General features: G+C 46.0%; 3 protein-coding genes across 5 annotated transcripts; 2 read left to right on the top strand and 1 right to left on the bottom strand.

Moving 5' to 3' along the window:
* The first annotated feature begins 576 nt into the window (after positions 1-576).
* LOC112876744 (protein LAZ1 homolog 1) lies at positions 577-7,081 on the top strand. Of its 3 annotated transcripts, none has more exons than XM_025940918.1 (9): positions 577-727; positions 2,185-2,572; positions 2,723-2,779; positions 3,490-3,598; positions 4,588-4,772; positions 4,860-4,948; positions 5,132-5,387; positions 6,043-6,285; positions 6,380-7,081. In XM_025940918.1, the coding sequence occupies exons 2-9, from the start codon at positions 2,357-2,359 to the stop codon at positions 6,683-6,685; spliced, it is 1,461 nt and encodes a 486-aa protein (XP_025796703.1). In that variant the 5' UTR covers positions 577-727; positions 2,185-2,356; the 3' UTR covers positions 6,686-7,081. The 3 variants fall into 3 exon arrangements, with proteins under 3 accessions (XP_025796703.1, XP_025796702.1, XP_025796701.1); XM_025940917.1 differs by having other exon boundaries at positions 593-873; XM_025940916.1 differs by having other exon boundaries at positions 593-877.
* A 2,088-nt stretch (positions 7,082-9,169) lies between these two features.
* LOC112878301 (protein STRICTOSIDINE SYNTHASE-LIKE 10-like) lies at positions 9,170-10,250 on the top strand. Its single transcript, XM_025942749.1, has one exon. The coding sequence runs from the start codon at positions 9,170-9,172 to the stop codon at positions 10,199-10,201; it is 1,032 nt and encodes a 343-aa protein (XP_025798534.1). The 3' UTR covers positions 10,202-10,250.
* A 763-nt stretch (positions 10,251-11,013) lies between these two features.
* LOC112873311 (putative F-box protein PP2-B8) lies at positions 11,014-12,604 on the bottom strand. The gene is made up of 3 exons (XM_025936301.1): positions 12,293-12,604; positions 12,075-12,196; positions 11,014-11,617 (listed from the first exon to the last, which is right to left on the bottom strand). Exons 1-3 carry the CDS (start codon positions 12,602-12,604, stop codon positions 11,161-11,163), a joined length of 891 nt encoding a protein of 296 aa, XP_025792086.1. The 3' UTR covers positions 11,014-11,160.
* Positions 12,605-13,894: the final 1,290 nt, after the last annotated feature.

Raw genomic sequence — 13,894 nt, 5'->3', positions numbered from 1 at the left:
GAGCGGTGGGTACCTTTCAATTTTTTTTTTTGAGCGGTGGGGGACGACAGCAAGTTGGAACTAGTGGATGAGAAGAGTAGAGTAGTTGGAGCTTGCGGTAGATTGCAGCGGCAGTGGCCAGGTAATTTTATTCTGCAGGTTGGTGTTGGGACCAAGAGCGTATAACCGAAATCGGCCAAATGTTGAATCCTCTTGCGTATTTGGCTACATATACATGACCAAACTTGTTTTTAGATTTTTTCAGCGTTCTAACATTCGACTTGTATTCATAAATTCATAGGTATTTAATAACGGATATGTAATGACCGAAATTTCTGAGAATTACAACATCAGAAAAAAAACCTATTCGAGAATCCAGACTCATATACACCCGTACTTGATTAGAGTATCTAATTGCCTTAAAAGGCAGCCACTATTTATTTCTCAATTGTACGGTACCCGGGACGATATCTATCTAGTGCCCATGCTAAGCATTAATTAACTGAATTTGTTTCGGACAAGACAAGGATCGAACTCGTGCAACTATGATGAGAGGATGGAGTCCTCCGGGCCCAGGGGCCAAGCCCATCGGGGCCCACTCGCACTGTTGCCCTCTCCTCGGGCTCTCTCAAACAAGCCGAGCCCCGCACCGCACGCCATCGTCGTCGTCACCAAAGGAGGAGGAAGAAGAGCGAGGCGGCAGCCTATTCCGTCTTCCGCCGGCCCGTTCCGCGGAACCCGCCTCCAGGTCTCCTTCCGCCCGAGCACGACACCTCGGATCCCCCTCCCTGCTCACGTGCGTGAGCGACACCGCGCCCTCCCTCCTCCACCGGCCACCTCCTCCCCCCACCTCTCCACCCAACGGCGGCGTCGAGTGGGGATCCCTGGGGACTGGTCGGTGAGCCCCTGACTCGCTCGGATCGTCCTAATTTGTTCCGATTTTGCTCTCCTTTGCTTGGCTGCGAGCAGTTGACTCCGATTCTTCCGTGGCGGAGGGTTGCTCCAATGCATCCAGTTAGTTGTGGGGTTCTGGGGGTGCTTACTTGATCCGTCGACGGTTAGATTCGGCTCTTTCTCTGCGCGCTAGATCGGTCACAGTATCCGAGTTCACGGATTAGGGTGCCATTATAGCCACAACTAACAAATTTGGGGTTTAACCGAACCCCATGCCCCACGTCAATTGGCTGCCCCTACCAGTTTGCTGTTGATTTTCATGGTATTCTATAATTGGCAATGCAGTATTTTCTATTCTGTTGAGGAGGCCATAGCTCAGCAGTCAACCATTGCCTTATTTGAATTGAAGTGCTAAGATCTCTTGCTCCTTTTAGTTTTTTTAACAATGGATAGAAATTTAATTCCTACTCCTACTCCTACCATGCATCTTCATGTAGAATCAGGGTGGAAAACACAGGTAGATCAGTGACTGTAGTTGTTCGGTGTGTTCATATGATTGCTTTTCAGTGCCTGATGTCTGCAACACCCTTATTAATTGTAGGGTCTGATAGCTTTTTACTCTTGTAACTGGAACATCAGCACCTTCAATGATCATTAATATGCCTTTGTGAATGCGCCCATTGCGTTGCCTAGCTACAGTAGAAACACTGCATCGCTATTGATTTGTTCATTAGCATCTCGTAGTACAGGAATGCAGAACTTTCTGCTAGTCTTCTGTAGACATTTATCCAGAAACATTGATAAATTCTATCAACCGAAAGGAATTATTGGTTAGTTCAGGTTTTTGATTGCTGTGTCCATCAAAGCATCCAATAGTGTGTAGTTGGCCTATTGTTACCTTTACCAAACCAAACAGAATTTGATCTGAATAGAGCAAACTCTTATGCTTCATTCTTTCATTTCTTTTGTTGGAGAAAAGAGATGCACACCTACTAACCTCTGGTTGTTTGAAGAATAACCCATAATCATTGGAGAAATTATGTTAAGATATTGGGGAGTATAGCGGAGACACCAGAGAAATATAGGGTTCTACTGGTGTATAATGCATTTTCAACATTTGTGTCGGCCATGCATATGTTTTAAATCCTATAGGAGAGACTATATTGAATGAAAGAATTGTTCAATATTTTATGCTGTTGCTTACTGAAGATTTTTCAGTATCTTAAATGCAAATGGCAAAAACATTCTAATATGCTGTATTATTTGTGGTTATGCTTTAGAAATTTTAAAGAATTTCCCTTTTCTTTATAGGGAAGAATCAGCATGCTCCACAGAGAAGTGTTGCAGAAGACTAAAAGGAGTTTGGGAAGATTACAGAACTACCAAAAAAAAGATTTTCCCCTCACCTTCTGAATCCTTCAATCCTCTAGCCTCTTGAGACGACAATCTCAACACATTAGCCCTCATTACCTCTTCCAATAGTATGGCACTGAAAAATGTGATCCGTTTCATTTTAGTGCTGACCCATGTGAGCAGTTGTTTGGCTCGATCAGGGAACATGTTCTCTCCTGGCTTTGTTTCCGCGTCGAAGGCATTACCAAGCTGGCCGATTTTGAGTGCAGGAACATCTGTAACTGTTGCTCTTGTTCTATCATTGTTTCTAACCTTTGAGCATCTGTGCGCATACCATCAACCTGAGGTGCTTTTCTTTCATACCTTGGTTTGATTTATTTTATACTAAAGAATTTATATGGTCTGAGTGGCATTTATCCTAGAGTTTTGACTATTTTGTCCTGTTATTTTCAGTCATTTCACTTTCTGATTCAATATTAACTTTTGCATATTGCAGGAGCAAAAATTCATGATTGGTCTTATTCTGATGGTTCCAGTATATGCTGTTCAATCAGTAAGTAGGCACAGCCTCACAGTTTTTTTTTTTTGTAATAGTTGTGATACTTAAGAGTGAGAATCTGAATGCCGAATATATTGCAGCATACAAAATAAGTTACAATCTCTGTCCATTGTCTTCATGTATTTTTCTACACAAGTCCCTTCTCTGTTCTCAACTGATCGGCAGTCATACTATTATGTCATAATACACACCTTTTCAGTTTTGGAGTATTATAAATTCCGGGATAATCTTTACGATGAAAGCACATGAACTTTTACTTACATGTTCATTGAAATATGCCCTCTTTGATACACTTTATAATACTTTATTCCTTTCTCATTATTTTGGCTTTGACCAACTTGAACTATATATGGTATTCATGTGTTCAAGAATTGCATAATATGTTAGTGTAAACTATGAAATATTGTTGCTGATATTTTACCTACTTGAACTTTGGACCACATATGGTTGCTAATAAGTAACTTTGGCTATGTGTTTTCATAGTAATACGCTAGTAGAGACTATTAAAATATTGTATTTCCCATAAGTTTCTTTATATATAAGTGGTCAAAGTTGTGGAACTTTTACTGCTCAAATTCTCAAACATCATGTATTCTGAGTGGAGGTAGTAAATTCTGAAACAGCCTTGTTTTAGTTTCTTCCTTCATTGTTGATGGAATTCATTTTTTACTGTTGTAAACATGTAACGGTTCTTATTTTTGCAGTTCTTCTCATTACTGAATTCGAATGTTGCATTCATCTGTGAACTGATGCGGGACTGTTACGAGGCATTTGCCATGTATTGCTTCGAGAGATATTTGATAGCATGCTTAGGTGAGTAGTTGAATCTCCATTAGAAAGTTAAGTTATCTTGAGTTAACCAATAGTTGGAAGTCACGCATACCAATAGTTCTACTCTCAGCCGCATAATAAAATAGGAATTCGGCAGATAAGCAGAAGATTATCGTATCTGATTGTATTAAGTAGTCTTGTGGGTAGAAGGTAATGGCCGCTGAGCAGCAACTGGTGTGGTGTGCTGTAGTGTACCCATAGGCAGATCTTAATTTGGGTCAAGTCCTCAAGGGTGACTCTGGCCGCTACAGACATTTCTTAGGAGATGCAATATCTGAGTTTGGTCCCCTAAAATCTTTTTTCAAGCTCCTCCACTTCGCTGTAGAGGCCTGTATGTCCTGCTGTGACCTCTATGGCACAATGTTTCATGTTTAGTGTCAGTTAAGCTTCAGATACATTCAGATTTTTCTATGGTTCTTTATTACATATTGTGGTCCTGTCCATTTCAAATACTTACTCTTAATACTTAGGAGACATGCACAACCAAGAAGTTAAGAAATATAGCTGAGCGTGCTGCACCTGTTCTATTGTTGCTATCTGCTATAAAACCACTTCATCTCGACCCTTCTAGTGCCTGCTAGGCAAAACACTGTGCTGCCTCTCTCATCCATACTGTGCATAGTGTTTTCTAGAAAAACTACTTGCTTAGTAACTGTCCCAGTTTATAAATATATCTGATCACAAAGAAATGTAACTGAACTGAATATTGGTGAAACATGAAAGGAATGGTACTATTTTATGCTCATGAACTGTTGAAATTACTGAAGTTAAAATTGATTATAAAGACGTCCAAGAAGTTGGTGAAACACCTAAAGCTTTGTTTTAATTTGGTCATGCATGGCCCTGCTTAATTTGGGTGAAAGTTATTTTGGCTCCAATCTTGTTTTCTGGCCTATGGATCTATCTTTCAGTTTTCTTTATTTCTTTATTCAGATGTTTATCCGACACAGCTTTTTTTTTTGTCATTTAAGGTGGGGAGGAAAGTACCATTAGGTTTATGGAGGGTCGGCTTCAAATCAGTGAGAGCTCGCCTCTGCTAGATGTTGATTATGATTATGGCATTGTGAAGCATCCTTTCCCATTGAACTGCTTTATGAGAAATTGGTACCTTGGTCCCGACTTCTACCATGCTGTGAAGATTGGTATCGTTCAATATGTATGTATGCATGATGGGTGACCCTTGTCTGCTTTTCTCCTTCCTGTTTTACCTGTTCTGATCGATTATGTGGTTTCCTATCTCTAGATGATCCTTAAGCCTATTTGTGCTGTCTTGGCAATATTCATGCAACTTCTGGGAATCTATGGAGAAGGAAAGTTTGCATGGAAATATGGGTATGAATCAATTCCATTGTTCTTTTGAATACTTTATTATGGAATTTTACATAACATTACTGATCCTTGTATATTTCATCAATACCTAGTCAATTCATCATGCTTAAAATTATCAAAATTCTGTACCCGATGACCTTGATTTCCAGTTATGCATCCTCATGATTTTTATTGATTCATTTGCAGATATCCATATTTGGCTGTTGTACTAAATTTCAGCCAGACATGGGCATTATATTGCCTTATACAGTTCTATACTGCTACCAAGGAGAAGCTGGAACCTATCAAGCCCCTGTCTAAGTTTCTTACTTTCAAATCTATTGTATTTTTGACCTGGTGGCAAGGTGTTGCTGTTGCATTTCTTTTCTCAACTGGGCTTTTTAAAGGACATTTGGCACAAAGACTGCAAACACGTATCCAGGATTACATTATATGCCTTGAGGTGTGTTTTATCTGCCATTTTTGTTGTCCACTGTCATGGTTTTGATTATGCCCATTTTTGGTTAGTTCACTTATCCCTACAATGCAAAACATTTGTGTTACCTTTTCTTGCTAGAGGCCATTTCATTCTTCGTTTTCTAAGGAAGTTATATCTATCTATTAGTAAACTATATATCAAATTGGCATGCTTACATTTTTGTGTAATTTCTGTATGTTTCTCTGTATGCTTACACTAAGCATTATCTTGAATTCTCTGATATCTCAATATTTTGTTACTCTATATTAGGCTGCAATCCTTACTTATACTATCTGTGCTGTGCAGCTATTAAAATTTTGGCGCATCTATTCATATCAACAAACCTTTCCTGTAAATTTAGTTTCCACAACTTTCCTTTATGCTGTGCATGCTCATTATGAAAGAATGGATTGTAGACTGACAGTTTTGTGTCTCAATATTGTTGGAATTTGTTTTGTTGCAAGTAGACATGCGCCACTCTTGTCATGGTAGCACAAACATTTTTGGCACATGTGTCATCAACTAATGTTCATCACTGATATTTTTACTCTTGATGCTCATATACTTTTATTTTCTTTCATTAGTTAAGAAATTTTGTGTTCAAGTCCATACCCATAACACACTTTCTCTTGAGTAACAGATGGGGGTTGCGGCCGTGGTTCATTTAAAAGTATTTCCAGCAAAACCTTACAGACGTGGTGAAAGAAGTGTTCCAAATGTTGCTGTCATGTCTGATTATGCCTCTCTGGGAGCTCCAGATCCTGAAGAAGTCGGAGGAGGGATTGACAGCTTAACAGTCTTGCAAACCCCTCCTGGTACCAAAGACAGGCGGTTGAGTTTTCCTCAGAGCGTTCGTGATGTTGTGTTGGGGAGCGGCGAAATCGTATGCTTCTGATACTCAAGTTGCTTTTGCCAGACATTCTAACATTCTATCCATGTTAACTGTCAACTAATTTGTTTATGGTGCAACTTTTCAGATGGTTGATGATGTCAAATATACAGTTTCCCATGTTGTGGAGCCTATGGAGCGGAGTTTTACGAAGATTAACAAGACAATTCATCAAATCTCTGAAAATGTCAAGCAGCTTGAGAAGCAAAAGAAGAAGGCAAAGGATGACAGTCATCTTATTCCCCTAGAACCATGGTCAGAGGAATTTTCAGAAGCTCATGATCATGTTGTGGGTGGTAGTGTTAGTGATAGTGGATTAGCTAAGACAAGGTACAGCAGGAACTCTAATAGGCCTCGGAGGTCATTTGAGTCCAGATTGCGTGGATGGTTCTAGCAACCAGTGTTGGTGGGTTAGTTGATTTTGACCAACAGAGGGGTTAGTTAAACTTTAACCCCAGTGGGTTATACATCATAGGACAGCGAGGAAAAATAACAGCAAATCTGACCACTAGTAGTTAGGAGGAGGTGGCTTCAGACTTTCAGTCACCGCCCCTAGCTACTTCCTCTTGTTTATAGCTGACCGTGGCACTTTCCCTTTCAGGAGGCAGTAGTTACATGAGTTTTTGATGTGAGCATCCTTGTTTAGAACTTACCTTCAGTACAGGCAAATACCGATGTAACATCTGCACCCTTTGCTTTCCCAGAGTTGGAATTAACATGTATTAAGGGGAGGGATTTGTAATACTTCAAATTGGTAAAGAGGAATCAAGTATTTTTTGTTCCAAATGTAGACACTTTTATGTTTATTGCATGCTCGTGCATGATTTAAGAGCACCAGTCTCTAGGAGATGGTTTGGTCTGGTACCTCTTTTACCACAAGTTGCATCTTTGCCAAACTTGTGAAAGAACCAGGAGTCCAGATTTTGGAGGTTATGACTTAAAGGGAGCTTATATATGATTGACACAAGTCGATATGAGTTGTTGGGTCCAAGGGGCAAAGATTTGATACTCCATTCGTTTCAAAATTGTAAAACTTTTTTACCTTTTTACTTTTGTTTTTGAGTCAAAGTTTTCTTATTTTGATTGACATCTGCAAAATCAGATAAGCCATTAAGGGCGTGTTTGGTTCAGCTGTGAGCTGTGAAAAAGCTGCTGTTAGATGTCTGCTGTGAAAAAGCTGCTGTGAGATGGCTGCTGTGAAAAAGTTGAAAGTCGTTTGGTTCAAACTGCTGTGAGCTGTCGACTGTGAAAAAGTTATATATTGTCTTTATGCAAATTGACTTTATGATGACCAAATTATTTTTCCTTTAAATCTTTATTTTTATATATATAAAAATATTTGGAGTTAATTTTTTTATTCTTTTTTATTTTTATTTTCGTATATATGAAAAAATCTTTATTTTCTTATATATAAAAAAGAATTGAAAGGGTATATACGTGACCAATAGTAGGTGCGTAGTTTTCACAAATTCGAAAAAGCTGCAAAAGCAGGGTATAACCTGCTTTCAAATTTGTACTACAGGAAAGCAGCTTTTTCAAAGCAGCTGCAGAAAAGCTGAACCTCTTTGGTTCAGCTTCTGCTTTTTCAAATTTGTACTACAGGAAAGCAGCTTTTTCAAAGCAGCTGCAGAAAAGCTGAACCTCTTTGGTTCAGCTTCTGCTTTCTGAAAGCAGAAGCAGGTTCAGAAAATTGAACCAAACACAGCCTAAATCCATTATGAAATGTCTTGAAAGTTCGTTTATTTGGTATTATAGATATTAATATAGTTTTTTTTAAAAAAGTAGTCACAATAGAAAAGGGTTGACTTAAAATAAAACTAAAATATCCTACATTTTAAAATGGAGGGGATAGATTTTAGTGTTATAAATCTGTCATGAGATATGTAGACAATTCTACTTATGTGTGGACATAATATGAAAGTTCAGCTCAAGACGGGCTGAACATTGCGTGTTTGTGTCGCCGAACGCACACATCTATCTATAAAACGGTCGCCACGAAGAACTCCACCTGCAGGCTGCCGCATCCTCAGCGTGTACCCGACTATCCGGGGTACATCGGTCGCCCGGCACCGAAAGGCATCATCTTGGATTCTTGATCTCCCTGCACCCCGTGATGTCCACGTCGCACCCCTCGCCTCGAAACGCCATCCATGAACCGCTCCGGCCGGAACTCCAGCGCCGCCCATGCCGTCTCATCGCGACCGAACCCTCCGAGCAGGAAGTTTACCTCGGCGCCCTTGGGCACCGTGTATCCGTCGATCTCCGCGTCGCTCTGCACGCCGTGCGGGAGAACGAAGTGTGCCGGCGGGTGCAGGCGAAGGTCGCCGTCGTTGAGCTCCGGTTTGGATTTCACCTCCTCGTACACTTTGGCTTTGGCTCATGGCTGACCATCACTTGTAGAACGCAGAATTTTAGCCAAACTCAAATGATCTTGGCTAGCTCATGCCAACAGGAGCGGAGCCAGAACTCCGTAGTCCCAACTCCCAACCGTGTCCGTCATCAGAAGAGCAACGAGCAAAAACGCGCGACACGGACTCCCGGCTTGCGCCTGCGGCGCCGAAACGTTGCAACCTGCAAGCAAAGCGGCCCTACTGCTACTCTGCTAGAACCCAGGGCGAGTCGAACTCGGACACCGACCAGTGGAAACGGATCCGAGCTGGACTCGGACAACACATTTTTGAAACGAACGATTTTTTCTTTTTTTAATCGACACATCGGACACGGGAAATCAAAAGAACTCGAGTCCCCACGCAAGGCCGCGTCCGAGTCGGCTCGGCCGCCGGCACACCCTGCCAAATAAAACGGCGCCTACCTGCACACCACGCCGTCCATCAAACCAAAGCTTCTCAGCTCCATCGTCGAGAACAGCGTAATCGAGATGGCGCGCGTCAATGTGTCGGCGGCGTGGCTGGTGCTCGCCGTCGTCCTCGCGCTCCTGCTCCCGTCCTCGTTCTGCGCCGCGGAGCCAATCAAGACCACGCCCACGCGTTTTAGCTTCCGCCTCCCGCTCCCCGATGGCGTCAGCGGCGCCGAAAGCCTCGCCTTCGACCGTCGTGGCCAGGGTCCCTACGCCGGCGTCTCCGACGGCCGCGTGCTCAAGTGGGGCGGCAGCGCGCTCGGCTGGACCACGTTCGCGCACAGCGCCAACTACCGGAGGATCCCGCTGTGCACGGCCTCCGTGGTGCCGTCGGAGGAGACGGAGAGCATGTGCGGTCGCCCGCTGGGGCTGCAGTTCTTCGCCAAGACCGGCGACCTCTACATCGCCGACGCGTACCTGGGGCTGATGAAGGTCGGGCCGGACGGCGGCGAGGTAGAGGTGCTGGCGACCCAGGCCGACGGCGCGCCGTTCCACTTCGTCAACGGGCTGGACGTCGACCAGGCCACCGGCGACGTCTACTTCACCGACAGCAGCACCACGTACCCGCGCAGGTTCAACACGGAGATCATGATGAACGCCGACGCGACGGGGCGGCTGCTCCGGTACGACGCGCGGTCGAAGCAGGTCACCGTGCTCAGGGCCGGCCTGCCGTACCCAAACGGCGTGGCCGTGAGCGCCGACAGGACGCACGTGGTGGTGGCGCACACGGTGCCGGCGCAGGCGTTCAGGTACTGGCTCAGGGGGCCCAGGGCCGGGCAGTACGAGCTCCTGGCGGACCTGCCGGGGTACCCGGACAACGTGAGGCGCGACGCCAGGGGAGGCTACTGGGTGGCGCTCAACCAGGAGAAGGCGCGGATCGACGCGACGGCGGCTCCCGCGAAGCACCTGGTGGGCGTCCGGCTCCGCGCAGACGGCGTGGAGGTGGAGGAGCTGACGGCGGCCAAGGGCGTCACGCTGAGCGACGTCGCAGAGAAGGACGGCCAGCTGTGGCTGGGGTCGGTGGAGCTCGACTACGTCGGCCTAGTTTATTAGTACAGTAGCTAAGATAGTTATACATTAGTTGGAGCGTCGTCATTAGCAGTAGCAGATAGATCGTCAGTAGAAATATAATAAGTAGATTCAACTTGTTTCATAAGATTTTAGTACATCTCTTAATCGTTTATTGTACAAATTAAGTCAATTTATTGATTTTAAACATTATTCGTCTCTAAGTGTATTTGGTTTCTTTCTTTTTCTTGCGAAATGGGCGTGTTTGCTTTTGGGCTACTACCGCATGCTAGTTGATCTTTAGGATACAATACAACAATATTCCCAAGTAAACGGGAACGCAGTGGCATGGCTAATAGTTGCTGGCTCTAGTTCACCTGTACCGACTGTCTTTGCTCCGGTCAACAAAAAATTAACCATGACACCAATGTGTATATACTGGGCTGCATATGCAACATCACAAGAATGATATATGCTACTGTCTCCGTTCCAAAATGTAGTTTGTTTACGTAAGTTCATTTTAACTTTTCTAGATTTATAATATTTGCTGATTTATAATATTTGCTTGTCTAGATGCATATTAAAATCTAGGAAAAACTAAAACGAACTATATTTTGGAATTAATAGAGTATATTGTAGAGAACAACATAAAAATCTCGAACCTAAATTCCTTATGTCGACAGTTGGTACCCCTTCATAATTTTGCAGTATCTTGTTTGTCATTGTCAGCAAAACATGTAGACCTCGTCTTCCATTGAGATCATTTTTTTTTTGCCATGGCACAAAGTAATTGCCCAATCCTAGATCACCGATTTGAAAAAAAATCGTATGGAAATAACATTGGTTTGAGAATGTTGTCCTGAAAATACCACTGATTTTACTATTGTGTGAACCACAGCATGATACCTGTTTGCCAAATTAATCAGGTGCATATAGCTCCGAGTTTCCCTTCAATCAAGCGTGGAAGGTTGGCACACAAAGACAAGAAGTTAATAAGGCCCAAATCAGTTGACGGGCCTAAACTCGATTCCCTCGAGAATGAGCCCGCGCTTCGGGTACCACCCCAGCACCTCGAAGCTCACCACCACCTCCTCGCCCGCGGCCTGCCGCCCGCCGTTGCCGGGCGTGCTCAGCCGCCCCATCTCCATCTCCGACCACCCGTCCTCCCGCAGCCTCGGCCGCCTCGGATCCTCGTCGCCGGTGCCGCGGGACACGGCCCTGAACTTGCGCGCCTCGGCGTCGTCGGGGTGGAGGCACACGGCGTGGCGCGCCGGCGCCACGCGGGCCCCGCCCAGGGCCACCGTCGTCTCCTGGTCCGGGTAGCTCAGGCCGCGGTGCCCCTCCGCGACGCCGTAGACAAGGTACGCGGCGTAGGTGGTCGCCGGCGTGAGCTCGGCGGCCGGGAGCCGGGCGTAGATGTCCAGGGACGTGCACTCGACCAGCTCGGCCACGTCCCCGAACCTGCAAATTAAATTAACGATCGCAATAATGCTTGTTGTAAAAATAATTGTCAAAATCAGGAGCCAAATCGGATCAAAGATACAGCAGTGATGTATATGTTAGCATCCTAGCTGGAAGTTGACCGGGACGCAGCACCGTGCCGTGCGCCCTTGCGTGGCTATCACCTGGTAACGCAGCAGCTGCGATCACCCGGCGTCGCCTGCAATTTCTACGCGGTTTTACAATTTTTTCTTCTGCATTGCATCGGCTGGAAGAACTTTTTCAGACTTGGCATGCAACTAGTCAAGCAGCACTGCATGCATGTGCACTAAGCATCACTCTGATTAAAACTTGGTGCCATGCTTGCTTTTATGTTGCGTTTCCTTATGGATTGCGAAAAAAGATTCTACCGTAAATCTGAACCGAACTCCGCTGGATCTAGCTAGCCAGGAAGGAGAGGGATGGCGATGAGAAGAACCTGGAGAGCGGGTGGAGCGTCCACCTCCAGCTGAACTCGCCGTCGTCCCACGGCAGGCTCAGCGCCCTCGCCGACAGCATGTAGCACCTGGCGCCGCTCGCCCGGTCCAGCCACAGCCTCTGCTGCACACGAGGTCCAGCTCACTATCATCAGGCGCGCACGTGATCCTGTCAAGCACCCGAACGAACGAACGAAGCTATCTTTTTTTACGATTTTACCGTGCCGCTGCCTTCGCCGACGGGGACGGCGGCGCCGGCGTCGCAGAGGCGGAGGTAGGCGTCCTTGCTGCCCGCCGGCTTGGGCGCCTGCTGCCCCTGCGGCGGGTGGACGGACACGGAGGCGCCGCGGTGGCCCGGCGGGAGGAAGCGGCGCCAGACGTGGTCCGAGTCCGCGGCGGCGCGGAAGGCCGGGGAGACCGCGGCGCAGCGGCAGGCGTCGCGCGGGGAGGTGAGCGCGATGGCGTGCGCCAGGCAGACCTCCGGGAGGTCCCCCACCTGGGTGCGCTCCTGCTGCCGCTGATCCCCGGCCATCGCCGCGCCGCGCGCCGTGTATGCCTTCCTGCTCTCTCCACGGTCCAGCACCAGCAGCTAGCTAGCTACCTCTCGCGCCGTGGCAGCGGAAATGAGGAAGCATGCGATCGATGCTGCCGATCGGTCTCGGATCGAGTACGAAGGTCAAGCAAGCCACGGACTTTTTAGAGTTGCGACTCGTGAGCAACGTGACGGCAGCACCCATCCCTGTGAGAAAAACCGAAGCGATTCCGTTGCACGCCGTGCACTGGACGCACGCGATCTGGGAATGCGTCGCACGGAGCGGCCTGGGAGAAAAAATGGGGGAAAACGTTGGCCGTCGGCGGTCTGTTTCATTGTTTGTTGCGCGTGTCAACAGACAGACCCGGCGCGGACACATCCTCATGCCGCGGGCCTGCGGCGCTGGCGCGTGTGTTCCCTACGAGGCCTCGGCGCCGTCGCCGTGCCAGGAGCCAAGGCACCTTGGCGGCGCGGCGCGGTGCTGGGCTGCGCGGACACGGGACGGTGGTCAAGCGGCGGGCGCGCGGGGCTAGCCGTGACCCGTGAACCTTGACAGGGAAGCGCGTGCAGACGGATCCATCTTTACGGGTTGAGCCGTCGAGACGATTTAATAAATAGTAATATCTAAAATATTTTTTTATATCATACTAATACTATATCTTTGAACTTGTAAGATAAAAAATTGTGAGTTGCATTATAATAATAACTTCTATAATAATTTTTTTCTCGAATACGCAGAAGAGCTACGTATCTTTATATTAAGAAGAGCAGATAAATAGAGTTCAAAACAACGCATGGTTAAAGCTCACGCCAACACATAAGCACCAAAGTGCAAAGAGAAAAAAAACAATGCCCGACCAGGGCAGATTACTCCCGTTTTAGACAACCTAAACGCCATTTCTATAGTGATTGGGAGTAATATTCTTAACTTTAAATTTTAGCTGATGAGACCGGTTGTTTAATTTTCCATTCTTCTCCACCTCATTAAAAATTCTATATGACACTATACGAGACAACTTGATATGGCGAATGTGTAACCATACACTTAGCTTCAGGGTACAACGGATGGCGGTGGCCATGAAGGCTCGTGGCCATCAAAGTGGTCGGAGTGGGTGCGATATTGTCACGTTGATGTCATGTTATCGAATAATTGGATCCGGATTGATCAAACTAGCCCTGCGCCTGAGTCTACGTTGCACATAAAAACCATCACCGGGTATCTGAAACCTGTATAGCCTCGAAGCCCAAAGTGTTTTGTTGGGTGTCAACGTGAGTCATGAGACCCGAATT

The sequence above is a fragment of the Panicum hallii genome, chromosome 9 (genome assembly GCF_002211085.1).
Source record: "Panicum hallii strain FIL2 chromosome 9, PHallii_v3.1, whole genome shotgun sequence".
Lineage (NCBI taxonomy): Eukaryota > Viridiplantae > Streptophyta > Magnoliopsida > Poales > Poaceae > Panicum > Panicum hallii.
This window is presented reverse-complemented; position numbering and strand designations above follow the sequence as displayed.

Excerpts from the sequence above, each read along its gene's own strand:
- LOC112876744 (XM_025940918.1), top strand. The coding sequence starts at position 2,357 with ATGGCACTGAAAAATGTGATCCGTTTCATTTTAGTGCTGACCCATGTG. Across the intron at positions 2,573-2,722 it reads GCGCATACCATCAACCTGAG|GAGCAAAAATTCATGATTGG; the intron begins GTGCTTTTCTTT and ends TGCATATTGCAG. Across the intron at positions 6,286-6,379 it reads TGTTGGGGAGCGGCGAAATC|ATGGTTGATGATGTCAAATA; the intron begins GTATGCTTCTGA and ends GCAACTTTTCAG.
- LOC112878301 (XM_025942749.1), top strand. The coding sequence starts at position 9,170 with ATGGCGCGCGTCAATGTGTCGGCGGCGTGGCTGGTGCTCGCCGTCGTC.
- LOC112873311 (XM_025936301.1), bottom strand. The coding sequence starts at position 12,604 with ATGGCCGGGGATCAGCGGCAGCAGGAGCGCACCCAGGTGGGGGACCTC. Across the intron at positions 12,197-12,292 it reads TCGGCGAAGGCAGCGGCACG|CAGAGGCTGTGGCTGGACCG; the intron begins GTAAAATCGTAA and ends CCTCGTGTGCAG. Across the intron at positions 11,618-12,074 it reads ACGCTCCACCCGCTCTCCAG|GTTCGGGGACGTGGCCGAGC; the intron begins GTTCTTCTCATC and ends TTTAATTTGCAG.